Source organism: Drosophila sechellia, chromosome 3R, assembly GCF_004382195.2.
Source record: "Drosophila sechellia strain sech25 chromosome 3R, ASM438219v1, whole genome shotgun sequence".
NCBI classification, from domain to species: domain Eukaryota; kingdom Metazoa; phylum Arthropoda; class Insecta; order Diptera; family Drosophilidae; genus Drosophila; species Drosophila sechellia.
This window is the reverse complement of record NC_045952.1, coordinates 6,421,938-6,436,678: the sequence shown is the minus strand read 5'-3', so window position 1 is coordinate 6,436,678 and position 14,741 is coordinate 6,421,938. Positions and strand designations below refer to the sequence as shown.

General features: G+C 41.1%; 1 protein-coding gene across 2 annotated transcripts in view; it reads left to right on the top strand.

Moving 5' to 3' along the window:
* The window catches only part of LOC6614274 (neuroligin-3), a 69,906-nt gene extending 55,165 nt beyond the window's left edge, over positions 1 to 14,741 (top strand). For both annotated transcript variants that reach the window (XM_032722183.1, XM_032722184.1), the window contains exons 5-13: positions 3,860 to 4,126; positions 5,029 to 5,226; positions 5,606 to 5,998; positions 6,486 to 6,522; positions 8,578 to 8,790; positions 10,560 to 10,698; positions 10,998 to 11,149; positions 11,328 to 11,440; positions 11,576 to 14,741. In XM_032722183.1, coding sequence (XP_032578074.1) covers positions 3,860 to 4,126; positions 5,029 to 5,226; positions 5,606 to 5,998; positions 6,486 to 6,522; positions 8,578 to 8,790; positions 10,560 to 10,698; positions 10,998 to 11,149; positions 11,328 to 11,440; positions 11,576 to 12,747 — 2,684 coding nt within the window. In that variant the 3' untranslated portion in view covers positions 12,748 to 14,741. The remainder of the gene's footprint in view (positions 1 to 3,859; positions 4,127 to 5,028; positions 5,227 to 5,605; positions 5,999 to 6,485; positions 6,523 to 8,577; positions 8,791 to 10,559; positions 10,699 to 10,997; positions 11,150 to 11,327; positions 11,441 to 11,575) is intronic.

The window sequence follows — 14,741 nt, the reverse complement described above, 5'->3', positions numbered from 1 at the left end:
ATGCGGCTGCCAGCAGGCCAAGCAAAATGAGTTGAGGATATTGATTTCACCTACTTTTTGGCTGAAGGCTGTTTTCAGACACAGTTTTCCTCCTCGTCTCCTGCTTTTATTTTGATACTTTTTTTTGTTCATTGATTTTGTTGTGGGTGTGAAAATGTGTGCCATAAAACAAGCAATTCAATATTGTGTGCGCATACTTGAGAATGAATTTCAATAGCACCAACTTGATTATCAACAAATTGTTCTACATTTTCGGTGTGTCAACTAAACTTTATTTGCGAAAACTGTGAAAGCGAGTTCCGCACACAAATATAAAGTGTATGAATAAACAATAAACAAAGCTAATATATATTTTAATTTAATATTAAAAAGTAGAGACAAGTATGCAGAAGCTTTCATTAAAGTAGCTACCCAGTTTTATATAAAGTGGAAACACTTTAATTTAAAAAAAATTTAAGTCAAAATTGAGCATGTGAATACTTTAAATCTAAGCTCAAAATTGTAATCCTACCACACGTTTTTATCTTTTCGCCAGTGGCCTTTTGTTTGTGAGTGCTGATTTAGCACAGTCAATCACATAGAGTCATTTATTCAGACACTGTCAACATTTTTTCGAGAGTTGCGGCAACATGGCTGCTATTAAAAAGGGAAAGCGCACATTTGGCACATGCCACAAATTTGATTAAATTTATGCCAGTCAAAATAACACTGCTCCGAAAGTGGGAGTTGCCGACTTTCGGAGCAACTTTCAGTTGAGACTGCCTGAAAACTTGACGACATCGAAGTTGTGATTTGCCGGTCGCAAATAATATGGCACTGACTGAATGAATAAATGGCAACCCGAGCTCAGCGTGATGTAAATCATGTAAATTAAAACATGTTCAACTTATTAACAAGCCCGACAGTGGGCCCCGAAAGTCGCATTAGTTTTCCGGCAACACACATTTGTAGACGCGCTCCTACAAAATATTTACATTTGCCAGAATTATGCGGAGCAAACTTTTTGCAAAGCACCCAGCAAAACTATTGTACAACTTTTTTAAGGCGGGCAGTTGTTGTAGGCGGTTCCTGCTAAACTTATGTCTGACTGCGAGCTGATGGTGCACTGAAATTTTATAAGATTCAAATTGATACACAATACAAATAATAAATTAATAATATTTGCCCAACATTTGTCTTATAAAAATAAATTACTATGTTCTGTGTTACTCATACGTGTTATATGAGTTCAGCTTTCGATCCATTGCATTTTTGTTGACCCAATGTGAAATACATTTTTTTCAAAAGAAATGTTTTTCGCTTTCAGCAGTCCTAATAAAGAATTATTTTCTAAACTATTGCCTGGTTTTTCTCAGTGCACTATGTGTGTACTGACTTCTTCTCGGGGGCAGTCATAAAAGTTTAATTCCTTTCTCTCTGGTTGTTGTAAGTAGCATCCCCCAGGGGCCTACAACTTGCAGAAAACGTCGCCATTTTTGTTGAAATGACAACAAAAGTTTTCTGGCCGGGTTTTTGTGCGGGTGGTCGGAAGTTTTGGAGACAAGTTTTAAATGCTGTTTGCATGTTACGTGGCTTCCCCTTCACCCCTCGTTTTGGTCAGAACCTTTCTGGCCTCAAATTACTGTAATGACTGGGGGCTTTGAATTTTTGCGTCCTTCATGGAATTTATAGCTTGTTACATTTAAAAAGATTCTTGGAACTAATATAGAAATTTGTATTAATTTTACGGCGTCATTTGCTGCATTAAAATTCTACATTCTGAATTGGCAAACTATTTGAACGCTTAAGTACGATGTACTTTAAAGGATATGTAAGTGTTGAAGATACTGTAAACAGCTTTTTAATTTAAATTACGAAATCAGTGTGACCAAAGATAAACAAGAATGGAATAACATTTCCTTCTCTTGAGTTGAAGTACGTATAATATATATATTTTATTTAATAGAACTCCAAAATTCTTACGAATTTCTTAAGAACAATTAACAAATAAACGAATACTTGATGTGGTCTAAGCTTATTACAGTTTTAATGCTTAGGAAGAAAAATTATGGATGGCATCTTAGCCCATAGTAATTTAGAACGTGTGCATGAAGCACGATTTTAAAGTCATTGAAAATAGCAAACGCTTTTTGTATTTCGGAGAAAATCACTGAATTAGCTGGAAATGCGAGAATTGTGACACCGCAGTGACATCAAGGCGAGAAAATTTTTCACACATATTGACTTTGGTTTCCATTTCGTGGCACGTTAACACACAACGACTATTCAGCAGTGGGTTTTGGCCAGGTTTCAATAGCTACCTATCTATATGTGATGTGAAACCCCCTACCCAATTCTTTGCCCAAGGTCCACACACGTGCCACGAGTCAGTCTTTGTTCGCGCTATTTATAAAAGTCACTGACACAGTAACTTGCTTTCCTCCTTTGGCCTTTATGTGGTGCTCGTTTCGCCACTTCTTCTAACTCTTGGTAGCAGAACCCCCCATAACATCCATATAGCAAACCCAAACCCCAACGCCTCCTCAACTCTTTTTCCGCTTTGATAAGCAGGTTCTTTTGTTCCAGCGAGGAACTTTCTATGTGGGCAGCAGGCGAGAAACCCGTGCTCATATTGCTTTTGTTATGCTTGTTGTTAGGGCTTTTGTTCGGTGGGTGGTGACTTGTGGGGCGACTCCGCCCGATGTTGACTAGCTCAGATACAAGCGTGCACTCAGATACATGCGATATGTATCTACAAAAGATGCAGCTGCACAAACTATGCTTTCCTCCTCGTTTCCTTCTTTTCCAAAGATAAATTTATGTTTGCATTTTGCAAGCGATTTCGTGTTCTCTGCTTCTAAGTGAGTTTAGTTTTACTTGTAGCTAACCTTAAAGTGACGTCTTATTTCTTTATGTTTCAAGTTACAGCTTAAACTTTAATAACAATATTTCTCCTTGAATTTGACTGTATTATTATATATGATTCTCATTTACTTTTTCTTTATTTCAGATGTAGTTACTTTTATGTATTTTGTAAATAATTATATAATATTGACGGCTTAGTGTTTTTTTAATTCCATCATAACAAGCTAAGATAAATGAAAAAACCGACTGTCAAATAGGAACAACTTATACACCTTAATCCCCAAATGTGCGACTTCAAAGGCTCACACCTATGTGAGGATTACTTTACATACACGTCAGCAAAAAGGGATCAATTCACTGCCCTACTTTTTTCTTCTTAAGGAAAAAGCCTTTCGATACGTAAATATCTTAAGCTCCAAAACGTGTCCGTTCCGATTAGGATCCACTAGACCAGGAGAGCCTTCGATGACTTGGGGCTTTCGTCACAGAAGCCAAACGGGAAAAGAGTTGTTTGCGTCTTATTTGGCTATTTTCAGGGCTTAGACGCTCATTTGTCTCTGAATCGAGCCTGATTTAATGCCTTGTTTACCTATTTTCGTAGGCAGAGTTGATTAATGGTCTTGGCTTCTTGGGCAGCGGTTTAAAGACGGAGACCATGATTCTCTGCTACCGCAATTATTTCCCTCATTGGAAACTTAATATATTTCTGCCGGATTTCCACCGGAAAGACAATCAATTTCAGCTTTCCCATTATAAAATTTATCTCCATCGTTTCCTTCAATTGAAATGGCGTTAATTAACATTTCTTTTTCATGTCAATGCAGTGAGAAAATTCTGCATTGAACGCTAAAATATAAAATTACACATTGTTGGTTTTTCATAGTTTTTGATATAAGATTGATATACTGTTTTTCAACATTTAAAAATCCGAAGTAAATTTCAAATAACTAAATAATTGCCCTCAAAAATATGCCTTGAATTTTTTACCAATAATTTGTTTCCGTGTACTTAACAGTTGGATCGCGTGACTCCTCGGGCAGTTCATCGTCTTCGTCTACCGGCTCCTCGTCATCGGGAAGTGGAGGCTCCAGCTCTTCCTCCTCATCGTCGTCAACGTCCTCCTCGTCGGCTGGAAGTGGAAGTCCCGCCAAGTATCCGGTGCTGGTCTTCGTGCACGGCGAATCATATGAATGGAACAGCGGCAATCCCTACGACGGATCCGTGCTGGCCAGCTATGGACAAATATTGGTGGTAACCATAAATTATCGCCTCGGAGTGCTGGGTAAGTGCTCTGCACACTCAAATCCTAATGCTAATTGATATGCCGAGTGCATGACCGAATGGACGAAGGACAGCCGGACGGACAGGCGAGTGAGGTCAGTGCAATGGAGCGAACGTGCGCCAACCAATCGACCCTCTTCCCAGCCTTTCAGCCTCCATTAAAACTCCTTTCAACCTCCCTTCCCATCCATCCCATCCAGCTGCAACGTCAACTGCACTTCCGCTGTAGCAACTGCAGCAGCTACCAGGCGTACATTTATTCCATAATCCAACTGCTGCAGTCTGGCTCGAAATTCGCCAACGGCACAGTGGGTGTTGAATTTGAAAGGCAAACGTTTTTTGAATTGTACCTTTCAAGGTAAATTAATTGTAAAGGAAACCATTAAACTTATCAAACGCTTCAAATAGCATCCCCACTTAATTCAGGAACTTATTCGACAAATAGACCGTCGTGATCAATCACCTTTAAGGATACATTACATAGTTCAGTTTCCGGCAGCTCAATTGACCACTGTGCATTGCCCGATACCCTGTGTAAATTCAAATGCACTGACGAAATAAGTGTGACCTCATTTGGCGCCAACCCCACCCATTTCCTTCGGCCTTTCGACACCCCTCCCTGAATCTGCTTACCCCCTCTGCTGCTGCTGCTGCTGCCGCCGCCTCTGTTGTTGCAGAGGAAACGGAAGTGCTGACATCATGATTTGCACGCGTGACTTTGCACATTTTCCGCGCGCGGGAGAGCGGGAAAAAAGAGTGGCGTTTGACATTTTAAATAGGCAAAGCGACCAACGACTGACTGCACGAGTACGCGGCGAATCGATTAAATTTCCATTCGCGAGCCAATCAGGCGGCAAGGAAAACTGCTGATTAAGTGCGGGAAACCCCGGCAACTATTTGCAGGCTTTCTGAATGCCAACACGGACCGCTACTCCAAGCTGCCGGCCAATTACGGCCTAATGGACATCATTGCGGCGCTGCACTGGCTCAAGGAGAACATCGCGGCCTTCGGCGGGGATCCCAACAGCATCACGCTCGCAGGACACGGAACTGGAGCCGCTTGCGTTCACTTCCTCATCTCGTCGATGGCCGTGCCGGAGGGTGAGTACTACCCCAATATCAAACTGACCGTGGCAACATACTTGCATGTGGCAGTACCCATATCAATTTTCACTCGGAAAAGTAATAAGTTTATCCACTTCACTTTAAAAGAGTTATCGTTTTAATTTGCTCAATTCTTTTAGGTATACTGTTACGATAATGTACTTTGTAACCTGATTCATAAATAACAAAAAATATAGAAATAGCTAAATATCTTAAGCTATCTATCTATTAATGTAAAATAAAGATATCTTCTATATCTTCTAATTTTATGTAAATACTAATAGTATCTTATCAAATAGTTTTCCTTAGACTAATATAATATTACTTCCTAAGAACTCCGAGCTAATTTTTCCCTGTGCTCTGTCTCATTTTCTAGGCCTGCTCTTCAACCGGGCCATCTTAATGTCCGGATCCGGTCTGGCCCCCTGGTCACTGGTCAGTAATCCGGCCAAGTACGCCGCCATCGTGGCCCACCACGTGAACTGCGCCTCCGACCTTCCGCACGCCCACCTCATGAAATGCCTGCGCGAGAAGACTCTGGACCAGCTGCTCAGCGTGCCCATTCGTCCGCCGGAGTTTGGCTTCGCCTTTGGGCCCAGCATCGACGGAGTGGTCATCGACGGCGGTGACTATGTGCCCCCCGCCCCAGGATCTCCGGCAGCCCAAGCGCAGGCTCAAGCCTCCACGGCCGCTGGCAACGGATTGGGCGGAGAGGCGGGTATCGCAGCTGCGGGTGGCTGGGGAACACCGGGACAACTCGAGAATATCGGTGGGTTTCGAATTCCATCATAGTTTTATGCAAGATTAAAATGAAATGAAAAATGTGTGCCATTGATAAAAATGTATCATTTATAGTCCCTGTTGGTAGTGGTGAAATTCACTTATTTAGTTTTGATAAACTGCAGTGTGCTACTGGAAAATACCCCACTATAACAAAAAGTTTTGTTTCATTTAATTACGACAAAAAATGAAAAGGGATTAATTAAATTCATTACATTTGGTATTAGTGCATCTGAACGCGGTTTTCGTTAACTCGCAAATTACTTTCATTTCCTTTGCATAATTAAAATAAATTATAATGCGATGGTTTTCCCTCTACACTTTTCATCCCAACACGACTCCGACGGCTTTTGCTCCTGATGATGATGATGATCTTGGCGATGATGAACACGATGTTTCCTCACACATATGGTTGCACGAATGCCCAACAACACTCACGCTTTCACAACGCGCGGCGGACTTTTTAATTAATGCAGTATTAATGAGGAAAACTGCCATTAACAAGTTGTCAAGGTAAGTTAGGCCAGGCCAGCAAATGCTTAATTATTTTTACCTGAACTCCTGCCCCTACACAAAAACGTACATATGGTGTGATTACACAAAGCTAAAATACGTTGAAAATACCTTCAACATTATATTGTGCTTTTATCTTACTGTGGTTGTACTTAATATTTTTGAATCTTAATATAAAAATGCAATAAACAATTTAGTTTAAATAAACTTCATATGATAGATGCTCATTTTAAGTAATGTCTGTACAATCATCATGCTGTTTTTTCCCAGTGCATGACTTCGAGTAAACAGAGTATGGACTATAATTAATTTAAAGTTTCGACTTCTTTTGGCAAGCTTGTGTTTGCTTTGTCGGATGTCAAAGGCGCTTTATCTTGACTTTTGCCACGGCACGAGCAGTTAGTTTAGCCAGCGATAAGATTTGGCCACAAACCTGCTTTGGGCTCACTTGCATATAATTAATTTATGCACATTAGGCACGCAAATGTTGGGCTACATTTTGTAATGCTCAACTCGCTGCTGGCCATTGTGGCTTTTGTAGATTTCTGTGGCCCAGTGGTGTGGGCCACTTGATTTATGCACTTTGTGTCTGAGCCATTTTACAATGTTAATATATATTATTAACAGCTAATTAGCTGCGATGCCATAATTGATGTGCGGCTCTGCTGTTTGCCATGGTGATGGGAGTAATACAAACTCACTGAAAGGTGGAAATAGGGTAGTGTTGCCAAAGAAAGGGGTATTCTTACGATATTTCACTTTAAAATAAAACTAAAATATTAGTATATTTATTTTAATAAGTAGCATGGATCAGTAAATAGGGTATGTATTAACAACATTTACGAACTAAAATATTTTTAATAATAATCATTGGTGCGTAGCTTATCTCTGACTATAATCCAATAAACAGGGTAACTAACTACTTATCTATGTGCATATAGTATTTCCAATCACTGGCTAGCTGCATTTCAAGTCAAGCACCACTGCGAACTGCAATTGAATAGATAATTAACAGGGAATTGAACTGCCGGCCAATCAAACGCACAGTCAATAGTTAATGAGAACTCTTTTTGAGTTGAAAACTGCAGCACTTTGGGGTTTTGGCTTTGAGCTGCAACTCGAGTGCAGCGTTGCATTGTGTCGGTCGGTCTAACGTGAATTTATCTCCGTGCGCTTTGTAAACTGTCAATGTCCTGGGGGCTATTAGTCGGTCGCCCTGCCAAAGGAGTATAAATATTTCTTTGTGCACATTTAAAAGCAATTTGCGGAGCACACACGCACAACGAATATCCAAAGGAATTCCATTAAACACATGCACAAAGAGCAAATAAAATTTGCCAAATATAAAGCGCAAAACTTTCAACCGACCGACCAATCTCTCCCTTCGTCTAAGTCCATCGCACGCTGTGCGTAAACAAATAGGGCAAAAATAAATTTAAAATTGCAAATGCTGCAAGAAGTATCAGCATATACTTGCCCAGCTGCTTTTGGCCAAGAGTTGCTTCAAAGTTTTGTATCTATCAAGAGTGCGGTTAGCTGCAAGGGCGTGCTTCAACTTGCTTAACAAATGAATGGATCTAAAGTTTTCGGGCCAAATTATTGTGGCAGAGAGATAAATGTGAATTGATGCTTGAGGAATGCAATTTGTTGGTTGCAAATTTGTAATTACAAAGCATAACTTAAGTCCGACAGAGCACTTGACCAGGACCCTTGGTTTATTTCTTAATTCGTGGGAGACCACTCAGGTGGTCCTAACTTATTGGAGCAACCTGCTCCTAGCAATGGGTTATCAAATGGGGAATCTGACACCTCTCGCACAAGCCATTTAATAGTACACAGAAACCAATAATATTTTCAATTTTCCGAATTAAAAAGGAGATAAGAATATATATTATAAACTCTATGCAAGGGTTTAGTTAAGTTCAATTCAATACCAATTCAAGCCCAAATACTCAGAGAACAACTTCCAACTTATTTGTAAGGCTTAGCCGAATTCCTCGAGACCATTTTTCGAGTACCCAATTTGACTCCTCTTTCTCAATCACATTTTCGCAGATACGACCTGATGGCCGGCGTGACACGTGCCGAGGCCTTTTTCAGCTTCAATTCGGGCGACGTGCAATATGGAATCGAGGCGGATCGACGGTCGAGAATTTTAAAGGCCTACGTACGGAACACGTACACGTTCCATTTGAACGAGATATTCGCCACGATTGTCAATGAGTATACGGATTGGGAGAGGCCCGTGCAGCATCCAATTAATATCCGGTGAGTAATTGCGTTTGTATGCGAACCCAAGCCCCTCGAACCCGAGATTCCGGCCGGGCGGAATGGTGAAGACGGAGATTTCAAGGAGCCAGGTGGCTTGTGTGTGCCAAATAAATATTTCGTTCTTAATTAAATACGCAGTGACATGCCCGATCTGCTGCTCCGGTGCTCGCCCGCTTCCCAAGCAGGTTTCAATTAAAGGGGCTTAAATGAATCTTGATTTCAATCTTGTGGCAAATGAAATGCAAATTTTTTGTCCATTTCTGTCGCCCGGCCAGCCAGGCAGCCAGCCTGCCACTCTTCATAAATAATGTTTGGCTGCAATTTGTCCGCAAACGGGTCGCATAAGTGGCATGGAAATTGCTAGCACACAAGCCCAATCAAATATATGATTTGCTTTTCATTTTTCGATTTCAATCAATATTTATGTTTGCGACTAGGTCAAAGTGACAGCGCAGCCAGCACACGCAGAATGCATTCATATCATGTCCAATGTATATTTCGACTCTCGTTTCCATTTCCTCAAACAATTTATTTGTGTTTGCATAATTTATGCGGAATTACATTTCAATATTTCCAAAGAAATACGCCAAACAAATTGATTTCCCCCACTGCAACGCGTGGCGTATACTTAATACAGCCTTTCGCAGCCCACTACCAAGCATTTCCCGGAGTTGTGCGGACGTGCGTTAAGTGGCCTGCAATGAAGCACGGCAAACGTTTCACGCTCCAACTCCGCCAAGGCCGCATTTCCCTGGAGCACTGATCACAGGTGCCGAGGATGGAAATGCAGGCGGTGGGGTGGAGCGAAGTGCCATTCCGTTTGAGTGTCAGCAATACAAGAGATGGATTTGCCATCCTGCCACCAGGCGCGTTTCTTAAGAGAGTTCTGATTAAATATATGGGTGCAACAACAGCAATTAATGAAGTGAATAATACCAATCACAGCTGAAGAAAATACTATTCTTCACTGATCAAAAGAAAATATGGGTATGGATATAGTTTCACAACAGTCAAGTGGATCAGTCATAGAACAACAAAGTAAAGATATGTTCTTGCAACTTAGCAGTTGATTTAACATCCAATATCAACAGAATCCAACTGATAACTTATTAACAATGCACTGTCCAGTTTTTGTAGGCAGTTCACTTACTACCAACTGATAACTTATTAACAATGCACTGTCCAGTTTTTGTAGGCAGTTCACTTAAAGGCTTAGTCACAAATTTATTTATCGCACTGGAAATAGTTTCGAACATTAAAGAACTCTCAGCATTAAGCACGAAATGTGCCAGGACAACCCAAATAATAAAAAGGCGAGGGACACAAAGAGCTCCTGGTGGTTCCATCTTCGCTGCACTGAAAAGATATGTATGCAAATGCGCCAAATGGGTTTTATTCAAATTTTCCGCTGCTGCATTTCGACTACTAAGCAAACTAAAAAAAAAAAACGTAAAGGGCAGAGATAGACAAAAATAAGGGAAATGCGGAAAATCGGACGGCGGACGGGCGCAAAAAAACTTAAACCGAAATAGGCTTAGGCCAGCGTTGAGGGCTCCACTCGGTAAACAGGTAAATACGAGCCACATCAACCAAAGTGGCAGCACTCAAAGTGGCTTGTTAGTTGCGCACTTGAACACAGCTCGATTGGCGAAGAGCAATGGCAAAATAGCCGGAAAATTGGAAGCGAGCTGAAGGGCGCCGGCGGGCAAATATTGAAAACTTGATATTTGATTTTAATGTTGTGCTTTTTCCCACATTTTCCGCAGGGACGAAACACTGGAGGCGCTCAGCGATGCTCAGGTGGTGGCTCCGGCGGCTCAAACGGTGGATTTGCACTCGGCGGATCATCGGAACTCGTACCTGTACGTGTTTGACTACCAGACGCGATTCGGTGATTATCCTCAGGTGAGTTCAAGTTTAGCTTGGAAATTTGCAGTGCAAATTAACAATAATATCAATGAATTGCTTTAATAAATGGAGGCCGTCTTTATAAATAAATCCATTGCCAACCTCTTAGTTTACCTTTAAAGTACATTAACATGTTTTGCGAATACTTCAATAGGATTGTGTGTAGGCCCCTGCTCTTAGTTCTCACAAATACCCCAATGAGTTGGAAACTGAGATGCAGATGCTTTAATATGATTAGGGTCAGGGATGTGATGGTTGGCACTTAATTTGGTTTCTGGTTTTCCGGCATTTTGCAGCGCCAGGGATGCATTCACGGCGAGGACCTGCCCTACATCTTCGGTGCCCCGCTAGTCGGCGGTTTTAATCACTTCACGCGCAACTACACGAAAACCGAAATCAGTCTATCGGAAGTTGTGATGTTCTACTGGTCCAACTTTGTGCGAACGGGGTAAGTGCAGTTGTGAATGCTGCGGCCACTCACACTGAGAAATATCTTGTTTCGCCTTAATTTTGGGCAATTGTGTTAACTAGACTTATGTTCTTCCCGTGCACCCCACTCAAATATAAATAAATTAGCACTTTCCATCCATGACCAGTACTAAACACACACTTTTCCCCATTCGCAGCAATCCAAATGAGCAAATGGAAACGGAGCATGGGAGTCGTCAGGAACGTAGTCGCTATAAAACAATCGAGTGGACAGCCTACGAAAGTGTGCACAAGAAATACCTCAATTTTGGTTAGTATGCATATTAGATTTGTCTAAGTCTAATGCATTTTCAATTAATGTGATGCTGAAACTCTAATGAGCGCCTTACGCAATAAATTAAACGAGGATTTCGTTTCCTTTTTGTATTTCACATGTTTCCCATAGACACCAAGCCAAAGCTCAAGAATCACTATAGAGCACATCGCCTCTCCTTCTGGCTAAATCTCATCCCGGATCTGCATAAGCCAGGAGGTGATAATGTGCCCGCCGCACACCACCAACTCCACGACGATGACGATGAGGACAACAACATACCCAGCGATGCCTCCGTGAAGCCCCTGAATCCGCCGTACATTTCACGGGCTGCGAACGCGGCAGCCATGGCAAACTTTACGATTTTCACCAACCAGGTGTTCTCGCTGCTAAATCTCAGTTCGCCGTCTTCGTCGCTGCAAAGGAACGGTACTCGCTACGGAGGCGGTAAGATATATCCGGACGATATGATGGACGGCGATCACGCAGGTGGGGCGGCCAGTGCCTCACAGGACAACGATGGCTTTGCGGCGTACTCCACAGCCTTGAGTGTGACCATCGCCATAGGATGCTCGCTTCTGATCCTGAATGTGTTGATCTTCGCGGGCGTCTACTACCAAAGAGACAAGACCAGACTAAGCGAACCCAGACCCCAAACCAAGCTGAAGAGGCAGGAGAACGGACAGATGCCGAACAACATATGCGGCGATCTGGAAACTCTGACCATACACGCGAAGAGCGATCCCGCCACGCTACTGTCGCACCACCATGCCATGCAGCACCACCAGCTGCCGCCGCCGGAATTCGCAGACATACCCCACCGAGCGCCGCCTCCACCGAAACACATGAAATCGCTGCAGGATCCGGGCGGCGGTGGTTCGGTCAGCGGGGCGGTGGGCGTTTCCGGGGTGGTGCAAATGCCGCCGCCACACGCCCTCCAAGTAATGGGCAATCAGTGCGGCACCCTGACCAAGAAGAGCTGCATGAAGCAAACGCAGGCCCAGGCCCAGCAGCACTCGCCCGCCCAGCAGCAGCAACAGCAACAGCAGCAGCAGCAACATGTGGTCACCCATCAGCAACACTTGCAGAATCATCATAATCAAAGCATGACCACTGTGCTGACCACGGCCGGTGGACTGGTCGTGCCCACGCCACCCACTGTGCCGGTGATTGTGGCCTCCACCACGCAGCACCAGCAACACCAGCAGCAGCAGCATCAGCAACAGCAACACCAGCAGCAGCAACACCAGCAGCAGCAGCAGCAACAGCAGCAACATCCGCTGATGGACGAACTGCGTGTGTGACATTAATTGACCGTGCGTTTTAAATGTGATCTCTAAACGCACAGCCACCTCATTCCTGGAACCCCAAATCCTTTCCCCATTCGTTTCAGCTGGGTCTATATATAAAGTACATAGGCTATATGGTAGCTATATGGTAATTGTGTGTGTCAGGAGTTAGAGCTGTGTCTATCCAATACGCACAGATGCTTCGCTCCGCTAAACTTTGTTGCTAGTTGGTTTTTAAAAATTACACTGTAAATAGTTAACCAAGTGTAGATTGTTGTCGAACTCTTTATCAAGGAAAGTTAACTTGGAATTTCAACGGATCTGCAAAGTGTTCAGCGAGTGTTTTCAGAGTTTATTTTCTATTGCATAGTAGGCATTTCGTGCTAAATTAGAGTTGGAGTTTCTTGAAATATCATTTATCTGTATTATTTTATGTATTATTTAACTGAGTATGTATTGGTCTTTAAAGTTACATTTCTTTTCCAATTTAATACTTAAAATTGTAGATGAAGTTATATTTTTTTCCATGTCAATATGTGTTTAGCAACTAATTAGGACCAATCAAAACTACACGAGTTACGAACAAGTTTCCTTCTCTTCCTTCTGTTGGCGTTAGTATAAAAAATTATGGTAGAATAAAAATAGGAAAAACTAAGAGTATTCTGAATGCGAAAATAAAAATGAACATGAATGTTATTCTTCCAAAGACTGAATTATAATTGTGTATTGTGTGTAAATAAAACTAGTTGCAGAATTAAAAGTACTACTCTACACGTACAAACAAACACTCCCATAAATATATTTTAGTTTTCTTAAGTATTAATATGAGAATGCAGTTTTTAACCAAACAGAAAACCAAAAGAAGAAACACAAGTCCAAGGAAAATGGCAACCATGAAATCAAATCATGTACAGGTGAAAGGGAGCTGTTCCTTTAAGTTTTGGCAGAGATTTGTAAAATTAAAGCTGTACAACTACCCCGAGAAAACAATAGACGTAAACTAAACTCATACTAAAACTGAACTAAGCTTTGGTCGACAGAAAACAAACGAAACAAAAGCAAAATTAAATTAAACTGTTAATTGTAAGCATGCAGGTACTTTGTTATGTAACTAAATAAATATTTATATAGCTATTAAAATTAAATGCGTATATAAGCCCACACAAAATAAAAAACAATAATTTCCTCTATATAGCTATACAAATTTACAGCTGCGAGAATAGTTAAAAATTCCATTAGGAGTTAAGCGGGCAATTGAAATGCGCATTGAAAGCATAACAGATATTCATTACTTTTAGTTTTTGTATTCACTGTTTTTTTTCCGTTCTGAATAATAACTATTTACAAACAATTGCCCAAAATGGTAACTAAAATGGCAATGATACCCGAGAAAAACAGGATGGGAAAATTAAGCAATGGAACAGCTCATTAAAGTGAAACAGCACGAAAATGGCAAACAATTTACGGCGCTTATTAAAATACTTGTAAATTATATAAACACATTAAGCGGCAGTGAAAACAAACGCGAAAAGAAAACTATAACGAAAAACGGAACACGGAAACCATTTACAGCCCCATTGAGAATGTATAAGTTTATAGCTTCTGTATGCATATACATACATCTAAAATTAAATCTATATATTAATGTAATGGTGTACACTTAGAATAATTAGCAAAATAATACAACAAATATATATATAGTATATAAATAATATATAGAGTGCTGCATAACTGGCAAAACAAAAGGATACTACTAAAACCAAATCTCATGAATTCTATTGCGTTAGAAAATGTGTAACGATTGTGCGAAAGGGACTTAGCATTAACAAATTCGGACTAATTGAAGTATAGTAAAAACCATAAAAAAGTAAAATTAAAAACCACTTGAGAGAAGAGAAGAAAAATTTATTTAATGGTTTATAACCAAAGTGTCCAGCAAAACAACTTGCAGGCACTAAGATGAAATAAAAATTTAAATAATAATAAAGTTGCAAAAATTATAAAAATTA